Source organism: Triticum urartu, chromosome 7A (genome assembly GCF_056163025.1).
Source record: "Triticum urartu cultivar PI428250 chromosome 7A, HENAU_Tu73, whole genome shotgun sequence".
NCBI classification, from domain to species: Eukaryota; Viridiplantae; Streptophyta; class Magnoliopsida; order Poales; family Poaceae; genus Triticum; species Triticum urartu.
In genome coordinates, this window is record NC_141879.1 from 142,232,443 (window position 1) to 142,252,148 (window position 19,706).

The 19,706-nt window shown below is 46.9% G+C and overlaps 2 protein-coding genes across 2 annotated transcripts; one reads left to right on the plus strand and one right to left on the minus strand.

The window, feature by feature from the left end:
• Positions 1-1,581: 1,581 nt before the first annotated feature.
• Positions 1,582-4,103, plus strand: LOC147958622 (uncharacterized). Its single transcript, XM_087537499.1, has 2 exons — positions 1,582-2,494; positions 2,594-4,103. The coding sequence occupies exon 2, from the start codon at positions 3,660-3,662 to the stop codon at positions 4,101-4,103; it is 444 nt and encodes a 147-aa protein (XP_087393625.1). The 5' UTR covers positions 1,582-2,494; positions 2,594-3,659.
• Positions 4,104-13,342: 9,239 nt separating this feature from the next.
• On the minus strand, positions 13,343-16,860 carry LOC125522009 (mechanosensitive ion channel protein 10). The gene is made up of 5 exons (XM_048687071.2): positions 15,250-16,860; positions 15,047-15,170; positions 14,406-14,699; positions 14,124-14,326; positions 13,343-13,888 (listed from the first exon to the last, which is right to left on the minus strand). Exons 1-5 carry the CDS (start codon positions 16,575-16,577, stop codon positions 13,612-13,614), a joined length of 2,226 nt encoding a protein of 741 aa, XP_048543028.2. The 5' UTR covers positions 16,578-16,860; the 3' UTR covers positions 13,343-13,611.
• Between the last annotated feature and the right edge of the window lie 2,846 nt (positions 16,861-19,706).

Below are 19,706 nucleotides of genomic sequence, written 5' to 3' on the forward strand. Positions count from 1 at the left end.
TGTCAATGCCGAGTACCCCCATCCCCCACACCTCCATGGATGATGCCTCGATGGAGTCTGTGTCGCTCCCGACCGTTGTCTCCTGCAAGGCGGAGATCATTGCTCAGAGGAATCGATGTGCCCGGCAGCACGTCGAGGAAGCAGCATAGAAGGTAGTTGCAGAGAGGGAAGCTGTGGAGATGGCCGGTGAGGGCATGGACCGGGGCACATCCGGTCTAGGGAAAAGGAAGAAGCCGTCGATCGATCCCGAGTTCGTTCCGGCCTCCTAGCGGCCAGGCATCCCGGATACCTTCTTAGAGTATGCCTCCGCCATGGACACGATGTACGTATCACCGCAACTCCAAAGGCAACGGACAATGTCGAGAAATGCCAGCACCGGACATGCCCACTTGATGTTCGATGATATGCTTGAGCAAGACCCGATACATTCTTACCCCATATGTCATTTGCATCGCTTGCTTCGTTTGTTGCACATACCATTGAATCAATCTAGGGATTGTAGTTTCGTTGTGAACCATATTCTAGGACGTGTTCATGTTGAACATGATAAATGATGGTCAAGAGCCTATGCATTTTGATGGGTGATACCAATTCCTCTATGTATAAAGTCAGGCAAACATCGCGCACTAAAAGAAGGTACCAAATCCAAGAGGCCCGACATTCACAAGCTTTGAAGATGTGTTGTTGTATGAATCTTGGTTGGCCACAGGCATGGATCCAATTTGTGAAACCGAGTAAAATGGCGTCAAGTATTGGCAAAAAATCACAAACTCTACCATGAGAAAAGGAACTATGTGGAGCCAGACCTTATCCATACCAGTCACGATGAGGGCTCTCTCCAACATAGATGGTCCACCATCCAAGAGAGCGTCAATAAGTTTGTCAGTTACTATACACATGGGCGGATTTGGGCCCCAGGCAGCCCAGGCCATTGCCTGGGGCGTGGGAAAAATTGTCGGCCTATATTTCAAAAAAAAAATTGGCCTGGGGCGCAGCCCAGTACCAAGCCCAGGCAGCCCAGGCCAACTCACACGCAGGCCGCAGCGTCTCGCATCGCAACCAGCCACAGCCAGCGCTCTGCCCCCGACCTGAGTAACTGACGAACCCTAAGCCATCGCCGGTCGCCGATCGCCACCCATCGTCGAGGTCCAGCTCCATGCACCCCGGATCTCCCTTTCCAGCACCCCCCGGATCTCCCCCATCCAGCGCCCGCCCCCTCCCCCCGGCTGCGCCGCTGTGGCCTGCAGCCTGTGGCTGCTGTCCTGTTCGTCGTGTCCGCCTGTCCGGCAACGCGGCGAGGGCGCAAGGCGGCGAACCCGGCTAGGGCACGAGTGGTGCGAGGCTGCAGCCTGCAGGCAGCTCGGCGTCCAGTGAGGTAGTCACTTCCTCTCATGACTGCTTTCTCTGTTTCTTAGTACAGTTTTGATGGCTTGATGCCCTGTTTTTGTTTATAGATGCCATATTGTCAGGATGATGACAATTTTAGTTGCTAGATGCCACTCTTTGTGTGTTTGTTAGATGTAGAAACCAGTTTTAACATTGAGAAATTTTTGTTTCTCTAAAATTTTACATGAAGGCAAGATGAATAAAAGAAACAAGACATTGAATTCATTTTTTCAAGTTCGAACCACCGAAACTGCAGAAACAGGTCCTTTAACTCAAACAGCTGATAATACACCACCTAATGTTAGAGCTGAACTCAAACCGGCGATGTTGAATCTGACCCCGGTAAGAGAATACCAATTGAGGAGTTAGATCCAGACATTAGAGATCTTGCTAGAAGGGAGTACATTAGTAAGGGTCCTTGCCAACCAACTAATCATACATATGAAAAGATAAATGGTAGGAGCTTTCATAACTATTGGTTCAATGATCATCGCGGCTGGTTGGAATATAGCATTGAAAAAAGATCAGCCTTTTGCTTTTATTGTTTTCTGTTTAAGCAACCAAGAGCTGAAAACTATGCTATTGAAGCATTCATGAGAAATGGATTCAAATCTTGGAAGGATGGACCTAAAGTTTTTAATCAACATGTTGGCAAGCATGATAGTGCTCATAATAAATCTAGGAAACATTATGAGGATTTCAAAAATCAAAGACAAAATCTGCCACATGTCTTTGATAGGGGTTCTCAGAAGCTAGAAGAAGAATGCAAAGCCCGTCTCTTGATTATATTGGGTATTGTCAAATTTTTTATACTACAAGCTCTTGCTTTTCGTGGTCATGATGAGTCTACTAGCTCAATGAATAAGGGTAACTTTAAAGAGTTGTTGGACTTGTTCATAAAGAAAGACCCAAAGGTGGCAAAATTATTTGGGGATGCGGGAGATAACCATAAGCTGACATCACATAAGATACAAAAGGATTTATGCAAGGCTTGTGCAAAAGAGACCACCAGTGCCATTCTTGAGGAGATTGGAGATAGTAAATTTGCATTACTTGTTGATGAGTCTAGAGATGCATCTATGAAGGAGCAAATGGCTATGTGTTTGAGGTCAGTACATTTGCTTGTGTGTGTGTGTGTTATTGTAGCCTTATAGGTGTATTTTCTTAAAGTTCTTATATAGTAATCACGCTCCTTTGTCTTCTGTAGGTATCTCGGCAAACAAGGGGAGGTGATTGAGAGATTCATGGCAGTTGAGCATGTTCCTGACACTAAAGCAACTTCACTGAAGGTAGCTTTGGATGGTATGTTTGGTAATCTTGGCTTATCTATGTCTAATTTGAGAGGGCAGGGTTATGATGGGGCTTCAAACATGAGAGGGGAATTTCGTGGGTTGCAAAGATTGATCTTGGAGGAAAAACCTTATGCTCATTATATACATTGTTTTGCCCACCAGTTACAATTAGTGGTTGTTGCTGTTGCAAGTGTTGTTCATCAGTAAGGGATTTTTTTGAGTACACAAGCATGGTTGTTAACATTGTTAATTCTTCTTGTAAAAGACATGATCAATTAGCCCAAGAGCAACATGATGAAATAGTACACCAAATAGAGTCCGAGGAACTTCTTGAGGGAAAAGGGAAAAACCAACTAACTAACCTTGCAAGACCTGGTGATACTCGGTGGGGATCACATCATAAAACATTGTGTCGTCTTGTTGAGATGTGGAAACCGGTTCTAAAGGTATTAGAAAATTTACACAATGATGCAGATAATGTTGCCCAAAGAACCACAGCTGCGGGGTTGATAAAGCACATGGATTCTTTTGAATTTGTTCTCATATTGCATCTTATGATTAGATTATTGGGCAATACTAACAATCTATCACAATGCTTGCAATTGAAAAAATCAAAATATTGTATGTGTTGTGGGATTGATTAAAACCACATTGGAGGATATTCAAGAGATAAGGCAGAATGGTTGGGATGACCTCTTTAAAGAGGTAACAGACTTTTGTGTCAAATTCAGCATTGTAGTGCCAAATATGGAAGATACAAGAACTGCTAATGGCCGTTCAAGGTCTTGGGGTGGGCAATTGGTAACTTACAACCATCATTTCAAATTTGAAATATTCAATGTGTTGCATGATTAGCTTATTGTGGAGTTGAACAACCGCTTTGTTGAAAGGTCTACTCAATTGTTGAGATGCATTTCTTGTCTTGACCCCAAGAATTCATTTGCCAATTATAATGAAGACAAGCTAGTAGATCTTGCTAATATGTATGCTGCTGATTTCTCTACATATGAAGTTACTTTTGTCCTTAGAAACCAACTAGACTCATTCATTCGGGAAGCAAGAGATGATTCACATTTGATGAATTGCAATGATCTTGGTCATCTTGCCATGAATATGGTTAAAAGTGATATGCACACAACTTTTCCCTTAGTTTACTGTCTGGTTGAGTTAGCATTGATTTTACCTGCTGCAACCGCAACCATGGAAAGGGCATTCTCAGCAATGAGCATTATCAAGACGGGATTGAGGAACAAAATGGGTGATGATTGTATGAATCATAGAATGGTATGTTACATTGAGAGAGATGTATTTGTTAGTATCGAAGAATCCAAGATCATTGAGCGATTTCAAGGTTATCGCACACGTAAAGGTGTTTTGCCTCGTCCTACACGTAAGTTTTCACATTTTGCATCTATTGTTAATTAGTTTTGCCTGCTATATTATGCACTGATTCACATTTCAAAATTGATAATTGAAGGTTTAGCGATGTCTGCTATTGAAGATGTAGTCATGGGAGGCTCGGATCAACCAATTATTTGATTTGGTATCAATCTTCTGTATCATTTATCTATGCCACATATTGTCTTTTGATTTGTCTTGCTTTATTAGTTGACCCATTATGGAACAAATGCTGCCATTGAATATCATGTTTGGTTTCTTATTAGTTATGCAAAACATAGATTGATTCTTGTATGCCTTGAAATTGAAGTTTTTTCTGGGTAGTTTTTAGCCATTAGTTGTTCGCCTGAGGCGTCAACAATTCCTGGGTCCGCCACTGACTATACACAAGTGGTTAGCTGGAATCAAAGTGGCATTGGAGCCCAAAGCCATGTAAGTTTGATTTGCTTCACATTGTCATCATTTGAATTTCACTACGGCTGTTGCATTGTTTTGCGTGATTTTTCCTTTACTAGTTGGGTTGGCGGCGAGTTTCTACTCTCAAATCGAGGGAAAGCCGTTTACTTTGTCCCGTTGTTGGAAGAGCTGAATGGGAACCAAAGTGACAAACCATTGTTGAAGTGCTCAAAGGTGGCACCAAGAAGATAAAGAAAAACGGTGGCTCTAGCTACCAAAAATCAATTTGATTGCATGACAAAGAGGAACAAAGTGGAGGGGTAGTAGACGTACAAGCGGTCGTGCCAAACAGAAACCTGCAGATGATGGGAAACAAGTGGGAGAAGGAGCGGGTTGCATGTGATGGCGTGATGCTAAATGTCCTCCATATGGACGAGCATTTTTCATGAAGGAGGTGAAGAAGTAGTAGAGGTACAAGCTCTTCTTAGATGTGCAAAGCGAGAGATATGGGAAGGGGGAGACAACGCACGGGGTTGAGAGAGAGAGAGGTTGAGGCTTGCAAGGGACACAGGAGATTCTATGATCATGTTGTATAGGACATTTAGGGGACTGATTTGTAGATGCTCTTAGTAACTTCTTGAATGTTATTTGATATGTAGAATGTAATTATACTCAACGATTGCTTTGCACTATATTTCATATAGTAAATTTTAAATCCACTTAAACCATCTTGAAACCTTCTTTCATTTATCAAGTGCAAAAGTTTGGTGCAAACATTATTCTATAATCAAGTGGGCATTGTATTTTTTGTCATTAAAGTGTTTTTAAAATATTGTGAATCAAAGAAGCTTAGAAGCCAGAACAGCGAAAAGGGTTACATTAAATGTAGAAGGAGGTGGAAGGCAATGGTACAATTCTAGATGGGTTCACAACAGGTTCTTCAATCACCTTGTTCGACTTGGAAAATTTTGGTAAGCTCAGTTCAAGCTTAGCTCAACTGAATTCATCCTTAATTGTGTGAATGCTCAACTCGACAAAACTCGGTAGAACAAACCAATATTCAACGATGTAAGAGTGGAGCAAGCTCCAATAAAGTTGGTGTTGGTATGGACACAACATGCATATACGATAAATATTACTTGTACAACGCTAGAGCATATAGCAAGCTCCAATAAAGTTGGTGTTGGTATGGACACAACATGCATAGACGAGAAATATTACTTGTACAATGCTAGAGCATATTTATGCTCGGCTCGTCAAAGTTGTGGAACTTAAAAATATGCATCTTAGCAAGCTATTTGAGCTTCGGATCAGACTTTGTGGGCTTCAAATCCAACCCGGTGCGAACAGGAGTTCGTGGCACACATTTTGTTCAAAGCCGGGTATTCCATCAGAGTTTGGGATGTAGTTAAGCCCTCGGTTGACTTGCCCGAGTTTTTTTTAGGGAAAAGTCTATTAAACTTCGCGTACAGCAATGTCACTGGCTAACAATTTTAGAATGCATTTAGGGGCAGAGGTCTCCCGAAAGGAGTCATAAGACTCAGAATGACCACCCGGTTTGGCAAGCTCATGGGCTATAGAGTTGACGCGCACAAGTTTTTCTTTAGGGAAAAGTCTATTAAACTTCATGTACAGCAATGTCACTGGCTAACAGTTTTACAATGCATTTGGGGGCAGAGGCCTCCCAGAAGGAGTCATAAGACTCAGAATGAACACCCAGCTTGGCAAACTCATGGGCTACAGAGTTGACGCGCCCAAGTTTTTCTTTAGGGAAAAGTCTATTAAACTTCACGTACAGCAATGTCATTGGCTAACAGTTTTACAATGCATTTGGGGGCAGAGGCCTCCCAGAAGGAGTCATAAGACTCAGAATGAACACCTAGCTTGGCAAGCTCATGGGCTACAGAGTTGACGTGTCCAAGTTTTCCTTTAGGGAAACGTCTATTAAACTTCACGTACAGCAATGTCATTGGCTAATAGTTTTACAATGCATTTGGGGGCAGAGGCCCCCCAGAAGGAGTCATAAGACTCAGAATGAACACCCGCCTTGGCAAGCTCATGGGCTACAGAGTTGACGTGCCAGAGTTGAGCATTGCTGACCGGGGAGACCTCCCTTATGTCCAGGCTTGGCGGGCAACCATGGTTCTCGGTCGTGGGCACAGGAAAAAGAAAACAATGGTCTTGTACCTCATCCTCGTTGCATGGGAACTTTTTTTAGCAGGTTGCCTGGAAACTTTGAAATGAGAGGAATAATCTTCCGTAACAAGTCCACGATGTTGACCATCATCTTCGCAAACATCAAGATTGAGGTCAATAATTGGGTCACCGTAGGTGCAGAGCATTTTGAGTTCTATAATCGTGCGAGATGGACCTCACACTGAACCTCCGTTAATCTCAATGGCGAGTGCACTATCGCAGTGAATAGGTCTGCATAACAGACCATGAGGCACTTGGCGCATGCAGCGAGCCATCTAAAAGAGTGCATAAAAAACCAGGTCCTTCTTTTAAAACCCCCGCAAAAACGAGTGCATAAAAGCCACTCTGGAAAAACAAAACAACTAAAGAAAGATAAAGAAAAAAAACCAATTTTTTAGGCATAATATGAATTCATAAGAAAAACATTTCTTTTCCTTTTTTTGAGGGGTGAGTAGAACTTTATTCATCACCAAAATCCACATGATGTGGGATACAACGAAGGTCATGGGGGGTGCCAAACCAGATGTGGCGGCCCAAACCCTGAGAAATAGAAAAATGAGCTAACCTATGTGCCTCATAATTAACAGCACGACCCTCGAATATGAAAACGGAATTGAAAGAAGTGGCTTTTGCCCTGATCTCGTTAATAATTGCCCCATGCGCCCCCAAAGTTCCTTTGGAGATGTCGGTCACCATTTGCTTGCAGTCGGTTGATATCACGCAGTTCATCAAGTTCAGGTCCTCTGCGAGTGCAAATGCCTCCCTACACGCCATCGCTTCCAGTGTGGTTGGGTTGCACACACCATAAACGACCAACGCCGAGCTTCCCAGATAATTTCCTCTGTCATCCCTGCATACCGCTGCCGCTGCTCCACCTCACTCATGCCTAACTGCGGCATCAACATGGATCTTGGCGTAGCCCTGTGGTGGTGCCTTGGCCCTTGGTCGGGTAGAGATAGGGGTTACATTTGCCCGAACTGCTGGTGTTCTCTGCTGACCTTGTACTATATGTAGATCATCAATGAACCTGCGGATAAATGCTTGAGTGGATTGTGGGCTTTGAAAAATCCCCTCGTGTAGTACCTTCCGCCTGGCCGACCAGATGGCCCATAGAGTGACCGATAGCAATACAAACATGTCGTGCTCGAGTGTTTCCTTCAGAGTAAACAGCCAATGCTTGGCAGAAGGCACCTCCACTGTCATCATTTTATGTACTAGCTCGCTGTCACTTAACGCCCAAACACATCTTGATGCGGTACACTCCACTAAGGAATGCCTCCATGAATCTGGTGCTCCACATAACCCGCAGCTGACCGAGTCAGACATATGTCGGTGTGCTCTTATATCATTAGTCGGCAGGGAATGTTTTGAAAGGCGCCAGAGAAACATGCGAACCTTCGCCGGAACATTAGTTTTCCATAAAGATTTCCATGCTCCCTCCTTAGCATTTGCGCTTGACGAGCCGGAGTTGCCTTCAAGCCAATCCTCTCTCCGTTGCTTTGTTGCCACGAGCATCCTATATGCTGATTTTACTGAAAAGACATCGTGCTTCTCGTGGTGCCAACTCCAGAAGTCGGGTAAGTTACGGGTGCATAGAGGAATGCCTAACACCACTCGGGCATCCATTGGCAGGAAGGTCGCCTCTACCTTGGCCCTGTCCCATGATGCCGATGTGTGGTCAATCAGCTCTGACACTCTGGAAGGCGGGGTAGCTGTTAAACATCCATACGGGTGCATCATCTCGTCCCGTGGTAACTAGTTGTCCCGCCATATGTATGTTGTCTCCCCGTTCCCTATCCTTCTGATCAATCCTTGATTCAGGATATCCCTCCCTTCAATTATCGCTCTCCACACTTGGCTAGGGTGACCGCCGAGATTTGCTTGGAGGATGTATGATTCTGAATAGTAAATGCTTCTCAACAGCCTGGCACACAAAGTTTCGGGGTGTTGGAGTAACCTCCATGCTTGCCTAGCAAGCATGGCAAGGTTGAACAACTCAAAATATTTAAAACCAAGTCCTCCCATACCCTTTGGTTGTGTCATTGTTTGCCAAGAAACCCAATGCGGTTTTCTCTTTCCGTCCTTACTACCCCACCAGAATTTCCTTATCAACATATTCAGATGTTCACATAGGCCCCTAGGAAGCTTGAAACATTTCTTTTCCTGACGCCTCAATAATTCATGAGGTAATGGGCCTTCATAGAAGGGCAGAAACAGGCTGCAGTATTTCCTTTCAGTTTATTTATTTGAAGGCCCACCCCTCAAAAAAAATTATTTGAAGGCCCACAAGGGAACAAGAATGGGCTACCTGTCCGTTATCAAAAAGCCGGAGGAGACCTTGTCGCCTGAAATGACTGGGTCGGAGAGAGAAAATCGCCGGCACTGCCAATTCTCAACAACAAAAAAAGGCATATCATTTGCCGTATTCCTATGGTTTTATACTACAACGGAAGCAAACAAGCAGCTCCTGAGCTAGCAACGGGCGACAAATCCGAGGAGCTCCGGCAAGGGGCGGCATGGGCCGCATTCGTATATAAGCAAGCATCCATCAGAAGGTCAGAACCACATCCATCTCCGAGATTCAAGCACTCCTTCCTTTCACTGACCGTCCGATCGATCCTTTCGCTGAAATGGCCGGCGCGGACCCCACGAGGACGTCGTGGCCGGAGGTGGTGGGCATCCCGGCGACGCCGGCGGTGATGAAGATCAACCACGACAGGTCCGACGTGGCCATCGAGGTCCTCCCGGACGGCGTCAAGGTGCCCAAGGGTTTCAACGCCAAGCGCGTGCGCGTCTTCTTCGACGCCAAGGAGTCCCAGGGCCTCGTCGTCAGGACCCCCGTCGTCGGCTAGCCGGCCGGCCGGCGCGCGGCCGCGCTTGGTGCTGCCGATCTGAATAATGTTGCTACCCTTCAGTTGTGTTCCCTAGTGCATGCTTGATGCAGAAGTACCGTCTTCCATGCTTTGTTGACCAGCTTAACTGGCTTGGCTATGTTTGTCTCGATTGTGTTTGGACGCGAATCAGCGATAAACCTTTACTTCCGTAACTACTCCACAGACCACAGTAAATGACGTGAGTTGAAAGTTGAAATTCGAAATGTAGTTGAAAGAATGCAGTGCAGATACGCTATTTTTTTTAAAAAAAATAAAGGAGGATGACCCCCGGCCTCTGCATCTAGACGACGCATATAGCTATTTTATTAATTATTCATTAAGACCTTACAAAATAATACATCAATAAGTTTGAAGCCATCATCTTGATAACATCTATCGCTACTCCTATTCACTTGATAAATGAGTGCAGATTGTCTCAGCCGTATACCCAAACCTCACATCAAAGAGTAACATTTAAAGTCGGAGGCCCCAATCAAGTCACAATGTCAGGTCTGAGGCACACACCGATCCGACACACTCTTAGCGGGCACCACATGCGTCCGCTGCAGAGACCGTCACCATCGTCTTCTGCCGATCAATCTTCAGAGCAGGTACTAACACATTAACCTTGCCAGGCCTGCCGTCAACGCCACCATGACGTCAAACAGCGCCCCTGCCCTGTGCGAGTCCATCACCTCACCTCCGTCACCGAGACCCGGCTACGCAATGCTGCAGAGACTCACTGTGTCGATGCGGTAGATGTACACCGCTCCACTCCTTGCGTCCTTCATCCAGCAGCTGCTCCAAAACAATGCCCTTATGAGGGAGAGTGACACTGAGAGCGCCGCCATCGTCCAATTCGGGATACCCAGATCTGAGGTTTCCCTCGGAACAGCGCGAGTGGATAGAAGATGGCTGCAATGGCGATGCCTTCAACAAAGTAACGCGCGTAGATGCTGCCGTCTCCTGCCATGACCGTAGTCAGAGCTCCATTTTCACCGGCAGCCACGCCTCCTCAACTTGCCGCCGGGACTAGCCGTGGGATCTAGAGATCTACCACAACCAGCCGGCTGACCACCTCCGATGGAGGAGGAGGCCACCACCGCCACACCTGGGGCCGGAGCCTCCGACTTACTCATGTTGCGGGACTACCCCGGAAACACGCAAGATGACGTTGAGATGTAGCCGGTACAATGGTTTGGGTGGCTGCCCGTCTGAACCCATCAGGACCTAGATCAGGTGCGTCCACCACCACCACCACCCGCTGACCTTGACCGTCCGCCATCAAGGGTCGCATATCCTGGCCGTTGCCTCCCCGCAACACTAACGGTGCGGAACACCGCCGTCTCAATCTGATCTATGGCCGAGTAGATCCGTTGCCGCTGCCATGCCACGCGGCACTAGCGGAGCCACAGCAAGACCAAATGGACCATGGCCCGCCCAGCTTTCTGGAGTTTCTACTTGTGGGCCTTGGAACATCAGCCCATAAGATGTTTCCCTCTGTTTGGCCAGGCCAGCCCGCCCAACAAGGAGCTTGAAGCTCCATCATTGCATGCGAGCTTTGCCCGACAACACCCCCAGCAGCGCCGGCGAGAGGGAGGAGCTTGGAGCGGAGGAGGCCTCGAGCCGGCCGGCGGGGGCTGCCCCGGTGCAGCCGCACGGGAGGAGTAATAATATACAGTTGAAAAAGCGGTGTGGTCAGAAAAAAAAACATAATTACAAAATTATTGTTGAAAATAGCATTATGAAACGCTTGATACAGTTGAAGCGCGTGAAAAATCTCTACTATCTAAAAGAAATGGAGCGTTCCGTTTCCCCTCTTACGTCGTTGTCCTTCGTCTGCCCTCCTCCCGCACATCTCTCCTCCACCGAATTTTTTCGTTTACCCTTTCACTGGTTTTTTCGTCCATGTGTCCACTCAACCGGTTCGACCCCTCCCCTCAATCCCCTCAGCTTTCTCTCCACTAACCCTATTTTCCTCCCGAAACACATCTCATTGTCTCTCTCGGGGCGGCGGTGGCGGCAATACGTGATGCAGATGACAACGAGCTCTTGCAGGTCGGCACCTCTTCTCAACTATCTCTTGACGTACGCCCAGTCATCTCTTCTCCCTTTCTGCGACCATTGGCGATGGTGTCACCAGGGAACGAGGGGCGATGACTGTCGGCAGTGCGAGAGCCAATTGAGAGAGGCCTCAAACAATCGGTGGTCACCTACTCTTGTCCCGCTCTCCAGGGAACAAGACCAGTGGCAATCGAGCCAGGAAGAGTCTCCTCTCCATACCACCATCTTCTCCCATGTCCTCCACCAAGGACCTTCCAGCAACGGCGACAACTCCCTAATCCACCCTTGCAGCAAGAAGGGTTGCAGCACCGGCGACCACCGATGGGTAGCGGACAGCCCCTCTGGCTCATATGCGCCCAAGGTTTCCTAAAGCGGCAGCTCGACTGCCCATGCGATCAGGTCTAATGTAGGATGTGTTTGCTTTTTCTTTTGTTCCTTGCCTACCATAGCATCAATAGGTAATGTCTATCACAGCCAAAACTGTCCGCAAGCTTAATCTCAAACCACTTGTCATAGGCTCAAGGCCAGCCCTACCCTCGGCAAGCTCCCATAGCACACAATGCGATATGTGAAAACTTTCAGTTTGGTACTTCTGTTCCTTTGGTTGTAGTATCAATCGTCATTTGTCAGAAAACCATGCCTTGCAAAGGTGTAACTCCAAGGGGACCTGCTTCAGTTTTATCGAACTATAATCAATTTGTTGGCTAGGCGTGCATGATGCTCAAATGGTGGCATTCGAGATGCATATGCAGTTATGATTGTAGTGTGATTGAATACCTACTATTTACATATCTCCGGTTACAGGAAGTGAATTGCTCTGATTAATTAGTTGCGTTATAGTGCATATTGTTTCTTAATATTTAACCTTGCCACTGGGATGCTAAGATAAATATACGTGTTCTCTTCAGTTGTTGCTAACATAACCACACTACTTTTGCAAGGATATGGAAGAGCTCCCCGATGGTTAATGCATGGATTTTTATGAAGAGAATGTTTGTGCATTATAAATACAGTTTCTTAATTCATAGTTGTTCGCTTGGAAAGGTTTTCGATGAAGACAAACTCTGAAGGTATATAACACATACCCTCTTTTCCATTTCCTTTCTGAAATTCAGAAACAGTTTTCACTTGCCTACAGCAGGTTCTCAGATCAAAGTGTACATGAACGATGGTTGGCAGCTCATATTCCCCTGTAGATTTTTATGTAAAGGTATAGACATTGTCTAAAAAGACAAATATTTAGGAACGAAGGGAGTACATTGTTGTCAACTGCGCGATACTTTCTTCCACATTACTACTTTATATGACAACGAAACGGAAAACCTATCGGGCTCGGGCAAGTGTTCGCTCTCTCGTGGGAGAAAACCCCATTAAGGCCCCTCTTTATAGAAAGCAAAGGTACTGAAACAAGCATCCACCAAGTTCAGCGCAGGCAGGCGCAGATCACACTCAACGCGCACATGACGAAGGGAGTACAACTTCAGCCAAGGCAACCAGCACACGCAGATGCAGATCACAACAGAGCGCACAGAGCACATGACACGCCGTGCTCTAGCAGTGCCCTACATGAAAATCTACCAACTAATGGCATGACGTGCAAACTCAGAAACTTCTGCACCATACACAGATCACTCAAACTTCCTTGTACAATGCCACAAAGGCACTTCTGGTTGAGTCGCTCTTTCAAGCTCAGCATCAGAAATGGCGAATGATCTCAAATGTTATAACAAGATGAGATGCAACAATAAGTCCATCCATAACCTCCCCCATCACGACCAACGATGAGCGACAATACTTGGTCCAAATTCTCAGTTCAAACCATACACTGCTGACGGTGACACACAATTATCCAGTGATCCAGTACAGATAAACGCAACTCGCAAAACGCAAAGCATGTACAGGGATGATAAAAGCTCCAGTACAAACTGCAAAACTAAACTAGCCATCAGTCGTCAATCTCCGTGGCATCGACCGTGGGATCATCAGTTGTTAATCTTCCCCACGCTCTACCTGCCTTGAGAAACATTCACGGGCAGCGGGTTTGTGCCGACATAGCTAAGCTCGACCTTTTGAGGCAGAAGCTGGTAGCTGATGGACATCTCCTCGAATATCTTCTTCAGCTCCATCACAAGCTCGGACCTCCTGATGCTCTTCTCCCGGATATTCTGGAAGTTCATCGTGTGCTGGGCGCACAGGGCCATGTTGATCTTGTTCACGTCCAAGATGTCCTTCAGGTTTACCGTGTGGATAGGGTGCCACCGTGTAGGTTTGCTCTCCAAGTACCTGAAACCCCAGAGAACCATGACAATTGATCACATGGAAGAAATAAAAAATGAAGCCAAGTTTGAATGATTCGTCCACTATTCACATGATATGCAGACCTGTTTATTCACATATGAACAAGTACACATGTCTTGATTAAGTTAAGTCAGATAAGTTATATATGGATTGGCGATAGAGAACTATGTCTAGAATAAGACGCGGTAAATTAAACACAGAATAAGCTTAAGAATAATACCCTTTAATTCTGGATTTCAAAGCTGCGATGCTCTCCATTGAAGTTTTAACATCAATAGCGAAGTCGATGGTGTCGTACATGTCAGGGCTTCGGTAGAAGTTGCTGATTGGCATTGTGGACAATGCAGAGTTTGGATAATATACCTTCTCATTGTCATTCTTCAGGAAAACAGTGGTTAATATATTCATTTCTTCGACAACCATCTATTATCAATATAGACACATGTCAGCATCAGAAGATCAGTGAAAAGGGGAACTGAAAAAAGGGTAGCATAGAAGTAACCTGTATTCCATCGATGACACAGCGGTCCCCAACATCAAACGGATGCATGATGAAAACAAATATGAGGGCCTCAAATACAGTCTTGCAGGCATTTCCAAATATGAAGACCACAACAAGAAGCTGGGATGAGATGACAACAAGGATCTTGGTCGTGGCGATGCCCATCAACAACAGAGTGATAATGATGATTATAATGAGTACTAGAATTCTGATGAGGCTGTGAAGTTGGCTGACTGCGGTTTTTGTGTCATTCAGAGAATGCGCTAGTGACTTGCGGTCCAGGTATGCACTTACCTGCAGTAAATAATGATCAAGCAAGGAAACAAAAAATATTCATATACATACAGAACTTTATCAACGTCGAAGCATCAAAATGTGGCATATACAGCAGCTTTTGCAGTTTTGCAGGAGTATGTATTCTTTCCTTTCTCAAGAAGTTAAATGATTTATACCAGGGAAAAAATAAGACTTGTTTAGAGACTAAAGAATCTATACATGATTATGACTGCTGCAACTGTAGTCAAACTGAAACACAAAACGGGAAACACTTGAATCAATCTACATCATAGGATAATTGCCCCTTATAACTTCTGAAATATTTTTTAAATGGAAATTGTGGCTGAGTTTAAAATTTCCATTACCACCCAATTTTTCAGAGCAGATCTTTTTATCTTCCCCGTCTCTGATGCCCCTTCAAACATCGGAAGCACCAAGGCTGCCTCCTCCCTGTTGAAAAATCTCAGCAAATCCAGCTCCTCAATGTGCCTGCACAAATGAACTATGGTCAATGGCACATATGGAAATATGTTTTCAGAGAAGAACAGGCAACAATCGTGATCCTCACTTGTAGCCCTGCCTTGCAACATTTTTGAAAATGGCATCGGCTGCTGCCTTTGCCTCCCACTCGCTATTTATCTCCTTATCTTTTTGCTCCGTTTCATCAAACTCATGAAAGCTCTCAATACTTTGAGATATTGTTGAAAGCCTTGAGCTTCGGATTGCCGTGATGAGCCCTTTCATCGTCCAAGCTGAGATCCTCTCCTGCTTCATCTTCCTCAGTTTCACGGCATCGATCACCTTGGGCGTTCCTTTATCATCCTTCGTCCTGCTCAAGCTCACACGCCCACTTGGCTCCCGCCCAACATTCTCCGCTAGCTCCATCAATGGAGGGCCCGAGAGCGTCTGCAGCACGTACTGGTGGAACAGGCTCTCCTGGATCCGGTCAAAGAAGGCCTTCCGGTGGAAGGTGGACGCGATGGCCTTCATGATGAATGTCTTGACCACCCAGATGACTGACGCGATGAGCACGGAGGCGAGGAATCTGGAGACGTAGTTGAGGATCCTGGCGGTCTTGGCCGTGCGGCCCAGCTGCTCCTGGTCGAAGAGCTGAGACCAGGCGATGAGCACGAGACCGATCCAGAGGCAGGCCTGCACGCTGTTCTTGAGCCCGAAGACGAAGTAGAGCACCTTGTTGCGGAGCAGGAAGTTGCGCTCGATGAGGAAGACGACGAAGGCGATGACCCAGTGGCTGACGAGGTGGCCGGAGAAGACGGTGATGACCATGACGCACCACTTCCAGATCTCCAGCCCCCACACGAAGTGGCCCTTGAGCGGGCGCGCCACGAGGCTGACGACGAGCAGCGCGAGGAAGAGGACGAGCACGGCGAGCTCGAGCGAGATGCAGGCCCTGCGGCGGCACTTGGCCGCCGTGGCGGCGGTGGGCGCGCCGTCCTTGCGGAAGACGTCGTCGTCGTCGTCGCCCTCGCCCGGGGTCTGCGGGGTGGAGGCGGGGCGCGGGGTCTGGGCGGTGGAGGCCGGGTGCGCCGGGGACGGGTGGGAGGAGGGGGCGGTAGGGGTCGGCGGCTCCACGAAGCGGGATTTGGGCTTGGAGAGCGAGGAGCGGCGGCGGAGCAGCGCGCCCTGGGCGGGGGCCAGGGGCGGCCGCGCGGGGCTCTGCGGCGGCTTCTCGGGGTTCGGCAGATGCGGGCGCGGCGGGGCCGCCGCCGAGGTCGGCGTCGGCGGCGGCGGCTTCTCGGGGTTTGGCGGGGTTTTGGGCGCGTCGGCCGCCGTGGCCCGCTGCTGCTGCGGCTGCTCGGGCGGCATGATGAGGACGACGTCGCCATTGGCGCCGGCCGGGGGCTTCGGATTGGCGTTGGCGTTGGACGGATCCATGGGTGCGCCGCCGCCGCCGCTTGCGCGCGCGCGGCGGTGGGCGCAGCTGGGGTGCTGGTGGGCTGGGGCTTGGGGTGTAGGCTGGAAGTGGAAGGAAGCTGTGGTGCGGCGGCGGCGGCGGCGGCGGCGGCGGCGGAGGGGAGGAGGAGGTCAGGGAATGGGAGGAGTGTTGCGGCGGTGCGAGTGCGAGGGCGAGTGGCTTTTGCTGCTGGGGTGGCGGAGTGTGGGAACGGAACGGAAGAGACCGAGGGGCGACGGGCGGTGGCCGTTTCGTTCTCGAAATTCGGGCTTAAAGACGGGGGGTGGGGAACGAAGCCGGTGCGCGGCGCACCTCGCAGGCCCGGGTTTCACTCGTCCGTCCAGTCGTCGTGCCGTCCACACCCCTTTGCCCTAGGAGCGTGTCTCTCTCTTTTCCGAGAGACAAACTTTGCCTAAGTCTCACTTCTCATGATTACGTAGATCGGTAAATCTCAGTTGACCGAGACTTAAAGTTAAGTCGATATCATAGCCGTAAGATCTTAGTACATGAACTTGAATACTCGTGCAAAATTCTCTTTTAAAAATTGTCTTCTTCCTTTTCTATGTGATATGTCACTTGCAGTGGCGGAGACAAGGGGGGGGGCGAGCAGGGGCCTGGCCCCCTCTATCGATCGAGCAAACGTTGACCAGGTTGTTTGTAATTAGCGATAACAAATGTGATTACGTGTACTTGGCCCCCCCTATCTCTCAACTGTATTGCAGAAAAAAGAAAAAGGCCCATGAGGAAGCCCACTCATGACCGGATGTTTCCATCGGCTGCTACTAGCCCTAGCGTTTCTCAGAAAGAAAAAAAAACTTGCTAGCCCTAGCCCTAGCGTCTAGTGCGGTACCTTTCCCGTGATTAATCCGTGATTATGAATGTCTTGGGCCGCAGCCGCCCTTCTCCCTCTGTCGCCTGTTGCCGCCTGATCGCAATCAATTTAAATCGTACGATGGTATCGCGACGGCGACCTAGCAATCCATATGGCTGCACTCATCTCCAGCCAACGAATTAGGCAACTACGGAACTACCCAAGGTTAGCACTGTGTATTACTGTCTACCACTACTAATCTCTCTCAGTTTTGATCTTGTACGTGTCAAAAATATTAATGAGATTTTTTTTTCTGTTATCTGACATGTGATGCTAATTTTGAAACTTTCAGTTTGGCAATTATGAACAGAAAAGCGCTGTCAAACACCATTAGAATAAACTCATATCCGAAGCACTTGAGTTCTAGAAGTAAAATGAGAGATGACAGCATTGCATGCTAATCTACATCGAAATAAAATCAGCAGCTAAGATTTATTTTCATTTTCTTTTTTGCATTTTATTAGCGATCTTTTTTTACCGTGGTTTTGTTAGCGATCTTAGAGGTAAGTTTAAGCTAATACATTTCTTTTTTAGAAAAAACTTTTACATATTTGGTGGTGATTTTATAACTTGAAGTGGTATATTATAACAGTTATTTTTTTTTGCATCGGATTTTTTTGACTAGCTTGGCTTGGCCCCTCCTATGTCGAAATCCTGGCTCCGCCCCTGGTCACTTGACTAAGATTTGGTTAAGTCTCAGTCCACGAAGACCTAGCCACACGCATTCTTAAAATATTTTCTCTAAAAATGTCCTTAGAAAATGTAGTGATGCTGGCATGCCAATGTTTAGCAAGAAAAGTGGCTACTGATAATTTGACTACCAAGTTGCCTTGTCAATCTCTTGTAAAGTTGATTAATTGTGGCAAAGTCTGATATTGCCGAATATTAGCTCGTAAGTGCACTTACAACGCACAACGCTCACCTAAAACGCATGCAAAAGTTCGGAACGAGCTGTCCCGACGCATTTTGTCATTCAACATCGTATCTAATCATTCTGCGGACGCTTTTGGTCACGGGGAGCTTTGCGGACAACCGGACAGCCGCCACGTACGTGTTTGATACTCCGGTCCCACCCCAAAACCCTCTCTCGTGCCCGCGCCTTTTCCCGCCTGACCGCACCTCAACTTCATGTGCCGCATTCATGGGTCGCTCGGCGCCTTGGCTTGGGTCCTTTGTGATGTTGCCGGTGGAGCTATTGTCCTTGCTCTAGCTCTGGTCATTTGCAACTCTCTTTAGAGTTGTTCGGCTTCCCAGAAGAGGAAGGTGAAGGAAATATGCCCTAGAGGCAATAGTAAAGTTTTTATTTTTATATTTTCTTATTCATGATAAATGTTTATTATTCATGCTGGAATTGTATTGACCGTAAACCTTAATACATGTGTGAATACATAGACAAAACACTGAGTCCCTAGTGAGCCTCTACTTGGCTAGCTCGTTGATCGAAGATGGTTAAGGTTTCCTAACCATGGACATGAGTTGTCATTTGATAACAGGATCACATCATTAGGAGAATGATGTGATGAACATGACCCATCCGTTAGCTTAGCATATTGACCGTTCAGTTTTATTGCTATTGCTTTCTTTATGTCATATACATATTCCTTTGACTATGGACAAGCACGTGGCAGCTCCACGTTGTTTGCACCAGGCCGTCCACGTCTATGGTGGACCTCACCTCGATCGGCGACATCCACTCCGTGGGCTCAGACGAGGAAGAGTATGACATGGGAAACAAATGAGTTTGTGTCCCATGTGGGTATATTCGTTTCGCATGTCTTACTCTTCCTCGTCGGCGAGCCGCAACTTCACTTTTTCAGGGCTCACAACTGGCAAAGATGTCGGACATGAGAAACAACAAGGACCTTGAGCACGAATGCCGACGAAGATTTTGACTACGTTAACTTTCAAATGCTTTTTGTTTAATGGAATATGTCAAAAATGTCATGAATGTGGGCCGGTTTGAATGAAAATTATCTAGTTTGTATGAAAATTGTCTGGTTTGTACAAATTTTGTTTAAAATGTGTCCCAATGTTTGAGGTGACAGTTGGATGACCGCCTCCCGTATCCATGCCTGCCTCCTGTGGATGGATATTGTATCCTTTTTAGGGGTCGGTGTTGGAGATGCCCTTAAAACATTGATAAACAACCGAGTTGTAGCCTATCATGAAGACTTGTGGTGTGACCATCAAGATTAATTCAACTCCTATCAGAATAAATTCTACTCTCTTCGTTTGGAAA